General features: G+C 44.7%; 1 protein-coding gene across 3 annotated transcripts in view; it reads left to right on the top strand.

Annotated features, from left to right (window-relative positions):
- Positions 1–4,362: 4,362 nt before the first annotated feature.
- Positions 4,363–6,827, top strand: part of nos1apa (nitric oxide synthase 1 (neuronal) adaptor protein a) — a 386,732-nt gene continuing 384,267 nt past the window's right edge. For 2 of the 3 annotated variants that reach the window (XM_043699832.2, XM_087990864.1), the window contains exons 1-2: positions 4,365–5,028; positions 5,182–5,253. In XM_043699832.2, coding sequence (XP_043555767.2) covers positions 4,924–5,028; positions 5,182–5,253 — 177 coding nt within the window. In that variant the 5' untranslated portion in view covers positions 4,365–4,923. Of the gene's footprint in view, positions 5,029–5,181; positions 5,254–6,827 lie in introns of all 3 variants that reach the window. The other variant, XM_043699831.2, reaches the window with a different exon arrangement.

Genomic DNA, 6,827 nt, shown 5'->3' with positions numbered 1-6,827 from the left:
CCCTCACCCTCCCCTCTGATCTATCACCTCCATCCCCACCCCATTCACCTATTTTACTCTATGCTACTTTCTCCCCACCCCCACCCCCTCTCATTTATCTCTCCACCCTGGAGGCTTCCCGCCTCTATTCCTGATGAAGGGCTTTTGCCCAAAACGTCGATTTTCCTGCTCCTCAGATGCTGCCTGATCTGCTGTGCTTTTCCAGCACCACTCTAATCTAGACTCTGGTTTCCAGCATCTGCAGTCCTTGTTTTTACCTGTGTTTTGTATACAGCTTTTTGCTGATTTCATCGGGAAGGATGTGAGCCTGAGAGTGAGAAAGTTGGTAGCCTTACATCTGCTAAGGAGGTGTGGGAAAGCACTTGAGGGGGTCCCATTTGTTCTAAAGAATTGGGAACACCTGTTCTTAATGTCAATGGATCAGTGTAAATAAGGTGATAACATTTGTTCACTTGTGGAATGTGTGGCAGTACTTCCTTCTCACACCAGAGGCTGGAAGCACACATATTTCACAGTGGGATGTCAGATAACTAAATTGTTGGTTTATATCAAAGATTCTTAAGAAAATCATACTCAATTGGAAAAGAACTTATAATTTAATAAGCAGAGTGGAATATGTATGTAATAGAACAATCCTGATACATTTTCATGTACACCACACTGAGCAGATTTGAATTTATGACGCTCAGCTCCCTCATCTTGACTGTTCTGGGAAGTGAATGCCTCATTACCCTTACAGGCTAGAAACACACAAAGGCTGAAAGTTGGAAGATGTTCATGTGTGACTGAGAGAGAGAAAACATTCTTCTGTAAATTACATTCACTGACTGAAGGGTTCAAGAGTCACAGAGGGAGAGAGAGACAGAAACTGGATGGAATCTGGTGGAAAGATTAACCCCTTGTGGTCTGATTTAAGTGATCACTGGTTTGTCATGGATTGAATATGTGTGTTATTCCCTGGAGCTCGAGATCCGGGAATGTTATGAATTTAAGTTGCATTTTGGGAATCTAAGATGGTTTTAAAAGAAACAGCCATTTTGTAGGACAATGATATTGGACATGAAAGCTGAGTGAGGTGTCCCCACGAACTTTGTCACATAGTTTAGACTAGTGTCTCGTTATGATGTACTAGCCAAAGCATTTGACCATTTGGCCTAGCTTGAACAAGGTTTTCCACTTTGATGTGCCTGTAGCTTAATTAGTCAAGTGCACTCAGACCTGTCAATGAGCTTCTCTTCCTCTGTAAACTTTTGCCATTTTATTGTTGATTATGTGATTCAGGACATGTGACATTTTTGTAATTTTAATACCAATTTCTGTATAAAGACCGCTTGTTTGCAGCAATAAGGGGAGTAGCCTGAGAGAGCTCTTGGGGAGGAGCTGGCACCGTGACTCTGCTCAAGGTTTTAGAACCTTAGCTCAAGCCTTACTTGTAGGTATCTATGTTATGGTGTAACATTGATGCCATTGGTAAATAAAGGTAATAATTTAAACTAAACTGTCAGTAAGAGGTTTATATTCCAGACGATCTCTGGGACGAACCAAGAGACGCTACAAGTTGATCCATCAGGGATTCCCTGAGCCATGTCTATTAGGTACTTTAGCAAGAGGGGTGACTATCCCAGGCAGTGAGGCTGGCAGAGTAACGCTTCTCGGTACATGGATGGCATCACTGTTTTCTGCTCGGATTCACATGACTCAGTGCACAGAGTCATGAACATCTGTGGTCAGTTTGAACTGGCCTCAGGAGCCAAGGTAAATCGAGGCAAGAGCGAGGCCATGTTCTCTGGGGACGGGACCAACCAATCCTATATCCCTTTTACTGTCTGGGTGGATTATCTGATGGTGCTGGGAGTATGGGTCAGAGGGGCTGCTGTGTGCACAAACACTTGGGAGGACCGTGTTGTTGAGGTGAGGCAGAAACTGAGCTTTTGGGAGCACTGCTCCCTTTCTATTGCGGGTAAAAACCAGGACATCAGGTGTCGAGTTGTTCCCTGCGCAGACTGTCAAAGTCATTTGGCAGAATAACTCATCACCAGAACTTTCCAACATGCACCAAGACATCGCTAGGCTGGCGGTGAGAAGGGGCACTACCTGTGAGACCCTTCTTGTACACCTGGACGCTGTGTCACTGCACATTGCTATCAAAGTGATCCAAGGTGGGGGGTTACTGTCATGTGTCTCATTCTGGAATGTGCCTTTGCAGAAGGAAGACTGGAGAGAGATGCCATGGTTTTTTAGTTGAGGTTCATCCCGAGCAGGTCCATGCAGGGTTCTGTGTTTTACAGGCTGTTCCCCAAGACGCACACTGAGACAAACATCAACTGCACCTGGAGGACCATCACTTTGCTGAAAGATGCTGGTCTTCCAGAACAGGAATTGACCTTGACAGAGGGTTGCAGCCTGGCACATTCCAAGGTCCAGGACTATCTGCTGAGGGACACACTAAAGCTCAGAGAAGCTGCCACCAGGGCACAATGGGGAAAGACCACTGTCTCGGCTCTTTCTGAAGTTAGATGGGGTCCGTTCAATTATCAGACCCCCAGTGTTTCAAAGAGGTGTAAATATAGTCTTGTACAAGCAAGAAATGCCTTTGGTATGTTTGCTGGATAGTCAAACTCCAGTGTTTGTTTCTTCATACATTACTGTACAGAACTGAACTGCTTTGGTGACTATATGTATGTAAAGATATTTTTATGAATAAAGTATATTTTTGAAATAAAAAAGCAATATTACAGTTTTCCCATGAAAGTACATGTGCAGGAGGATTGGAAACAATAACAACTAATATATCTGAAGATAAGACAATGGTCAATGAGAGGTTACGTGCTGCTTCGGACTGTCGCTCCAGCCCAGGAATGATGCATCATATTCTGTTGAGGTGTGCAATTATTGAGAAAGAGTTTAAGAAACATTTCTTTTAAAGGTACATGAGCATTTTTTTCACACCATGTGTCACCTCCATTGCTCTTTTCAGCAGATGTCACATTCAAAACAGTCTGCTCCCTGAGAATGTCAAGGACTACAGCTTCAATATGATATCCCCAACACTGTCCTGATTCGAATCACTTCACTCAGTTCAGGTTTCAGAATATGGAGGAGCCGGTGCAGGACTGGGGTGGACAAAGTTAAAAATCACACAACACCAGGTTATAGTCCAACAGGTTTATTTGGAAGCACTAGCTTTTGGAGCGACGCTCCTTCATCAGGTGGTTGTGGAGGTTAAGATCGTAAGACACAATTTATAGCAAAAGTTTACAGTGTGATGCAAGTGAAATTATATATTGAAAAGACCTGGATTGTTTGTTAATTCATCTTTTGGAGTGGGCATGTTGATTTCAGTTCTTTCACAGGGCACCTCGCAACTCCAATGCATTATGTGAGCCAACATGGCACCTATTAAAGTTCACTTGAGAATATAACTTTCAAAGAAAAATCTGCGATTTACATAAGAAAGAACTGAAACCAACATGGTCATTCTAAAAGATGACAGACTTAACAAACAATCCAGGTCTTTTTCAATATATAATTTCACTTGCATTACACTGTAAACTTTTGCTATAAATTCTGTGTCTTATGATCTTATACTCCACACCCACCTGATGAAGGAGCCGCGCTCTGAAAGCTAGCGCTTCCAAGTAAACCTGTTGGACTATAACCTGGCGTCGTGTGATCTTTAACTTCGGGTTTCGGGGCTGTTTCCATTGCCGGGCTAACTCACAACACATTCCAGACTATTGGAAACTTAAAATAAAAACTTTAGAGAATATAGCCGCGCACCAGGGAAATCGCGATCTTCCGCGTTGCAATGTCCTCTGAAGGCAGGGGTCACTTTTGACTACCTGCTTCCAGAGACAGAATCCCCCGGACTCACTCTCAGCGAGCAGCCGACAGGGTCGAAGCTGTCCTCTCAGTGCCCTGCGGCTGCTCCCGTCAGCGCTGCCTCCCTCCTCCCACAACTTTCAGAATCAGAGAGGTGCTGGCGCCCTTGTATTCCGTTCGGGGGGGGGGGGGTTCCTTCTGAAAGGGGTTTTGGAGGAACTGGATATAGAGAGTGTGTGAAGGGGTCGGCAGCAAGTTGTAGGTGCAATTTGACATTGAGTTGTGTGTATGCACGCACACACAGAGCCCCCATTTGGACAAGCCTCTCGCTTCCAGCCGCAAGAGGGCGAGTGCACATTCCTTGCAGACCCTGGCAGAGGCGAGATCAGCGCTGGGCACATCCAGACTCCTCTCCCAGTGCCGCTCTGCCCTCCGAGGGGGGGAAAACCAGGAAGCATGTTGAATTCTCCAGCCACACGCAGCGCAGTGATGTAACTTTACGCCAATAAAAATCGGTCGGAATTCCCGGGCGCTGGCCAATGGGAGGGAATCGGGTCCTTTTTTGTGTGTGTGTGTGTGAGTGAATGTGTCGGCTGATTGGGAAGTGTTGATATGGCGCTGCCGTGGGAGAGGAAGGGATACGGAGGAGCTGCGGTAACAGGAGCCCAGGCACCACCACCACCACCACCGGCGGTAGCAGCAGCAGCAGCTGCCCCGACGCTTGAGCGCTAGCTGCCGGCCAGGGGCAGCGCAGGGAGCCGCTCACTCAACTCATTCACTCACTCAACGAATCCACCGCCGCTGCAGCATCGCTAGGTCTCTCTCAGCCAAAAGCAAGGCTCACAATCTACAGTACTGCATGTGAAGAGGATCAGCCACAATCAAATCCTAGCCTTTAGGTGTCATTGGGGCTGGTTGGAACGTATAAAGTTTCCCTAGTTAGCCTGTAATATAGATTCTATATATTTATACATATATCTATCTCAAGTTGTGCTAGTGTTTTAAATTAAGGCTCCCCTGCTGCAGGTTAGCTGAGGGTTTTTTTTTATTTGTTCTCGCTTTTTGCCCTAGTTGTTTTCTGGTTACAACTGTCCAACCAACATGCCTAGCAAAACCAAATACAACTTAGTGGACGATGGACATGACTTGCGTATTCCTTTGCACAATGAAGAAGCCTTTCAGCATGGCATCAGTTTCGAGGCGAAGGTTTGTAACTTTCTGCAGGACTTCAAATCCTTGTGAGCACCAGAGCTTTGAAAGTGTGCGTGTCGCGGGAGTTTCTGATCTTTACAAAAAGACTGCTCTTCCCTTTTTACTTCTCTCTCTCTCTCTCTCTCTCTCTCTCTTTCTCATTAACAGTATATCGGGACATTGGACGTACCCAGGCCGAACAGCAGGGTGGAGATCGTTGCTGCTATGAGAAGGATAAGGGTGAGTGAGCGACAAGTCCAGCTCCGTGTGTTCATTCACTGTGCATGTACCTACGACTGTGTGTCAGCCCCCATTCAGCATGTGGCCCCAAGGTGTGAGATCTGAAATGACTGACTGAGCTTTGGAACTGCAGTCGATAAACGTGAGAGGAAAAGTGAAGGCGCAGTGTTAATCAGATAGATTTGGGAAGCATGCGTTGTTTTCCCGATGATTTAACAAACATGTCAGCGTACCAGGGAGAAGTGGGATTGTTGCCTGGATTTCTGTAGATCTTGTGGTACAACTTTCGAGTTGAGAATTATGAATGAGCTGTGAAGCCGCACGCCTTCGGAGAGTTGTCAGTGTGAAGTGAAAGTCTGTCCTTTTCAGTTGTTTCTAAGTATCTGAGCAGCAGAAATTCCCAACAGTCTGGGTTTGGGGATATCTCAATATGTCACGACTTCATTAGGACCTCAGTAACAATACGTATGGCTCAAGTTAAGGAATACCTCTCTAATCTAGAGGATATTTTGTTGAGATTTAAAGCAGAGTTTCTGTCTATTTAATCAGGCTTCAATCTGTGTAAAGTGTTATCTTATTATTTGCTGTCTGGGTATGGTTTTATTTGCAGAAGGTCTTGGTGGACATGTTCAAAATTACTTCATTTGAACTCTGACCTGTGCCACCTACATAACCCACGTGACTACCCAAGCGCAGCTTGCATTTATATAAGCAGGCTTTTAAGTTCTGAAAACAACCTAAGCAGTAACCGTTTATAGTCTGATATAGTTTGAGTTGCAGTACAGGTGTAGTTAAGGAAAGTGGATCTGCAGTATGAACAGCTATGGCTCATATGTGAAATAGATGAAATTAGGAATGTATTGATCAAGTTTTTGAGATGATTGTTAGCCTTCCTGAACTGGTGGTTTAAACTTGTTATTGGCCTTCCTTTTTGTTATTTGAGGGAAGTATAGCTATCCAAAAGGACAAAAAAAATCTCAAAACTGTGTTTTTGTTTTTAAAAAAAACAGCATTGCCTCAGGACATTTCAAGCCATTCATTACTTTTGAATAGTCATGATTTGGAAATGCCGGTGTTGGACTGGGGTGTACAAAGTTTAAAAATCACACAACACCAGGTTATAGTCCAACATGTTTAATTGGAAGCACACTAGCTTTCGGAGCGACTATCACCTGATGAAGGAGCGTCGCTCCGAAAGCTAGTGTGCTTCCAATTAAACTTGTTGGATTATAACCTGGTGTTGTGATTTTTAATTTTGAATTATCGTTTACATCTATATGATTGTGCAAGAAAGTTACAGACTATTTGCATGATCCAAAGGTTCTACAAGCAACAGTGAGATCAGGCAATCTATTTTGATGTTGGTCAGCACAGCAGGAGAACTTCCCAGATCCTCCTAATTATACAACGTGATCTGCCCCACCACCCCCAGAAGGCAGATGGGGAATCGGCATTCAACAGCAAAGTGAGAGCTTGGATTAGTACAGCACTTGGATCTGAGTCAGTCTTCAGTTCAGATCCCAACCCAGAGAATTGAGTGCATAATCCGGGGTGGCACTGATGGAGCTGTTACC

The sequence above is a fragment of the Chiloscyllium plagiosum genome, unplaced genomic scaffold (assembly GCF_037043375.1).
Source record: "Chiloscyllium plagiosum isolate Xiang-an unplaced genomic scaffold, Cpla_swu_hap1 HiC_scaffold_9, whole genome shotgun sequence".
Classification (NCBI taxonomy): Eukaryota; Metazoa; Chordata; class Chondrichthyes; order Orectolobiformes; family Hemiscylliidae; genus Chiloscyllium; species Chiloscyllium plagiosum.
This window is presented reverse-complemented; position numbering and strand designations above follow the sequence as displayed.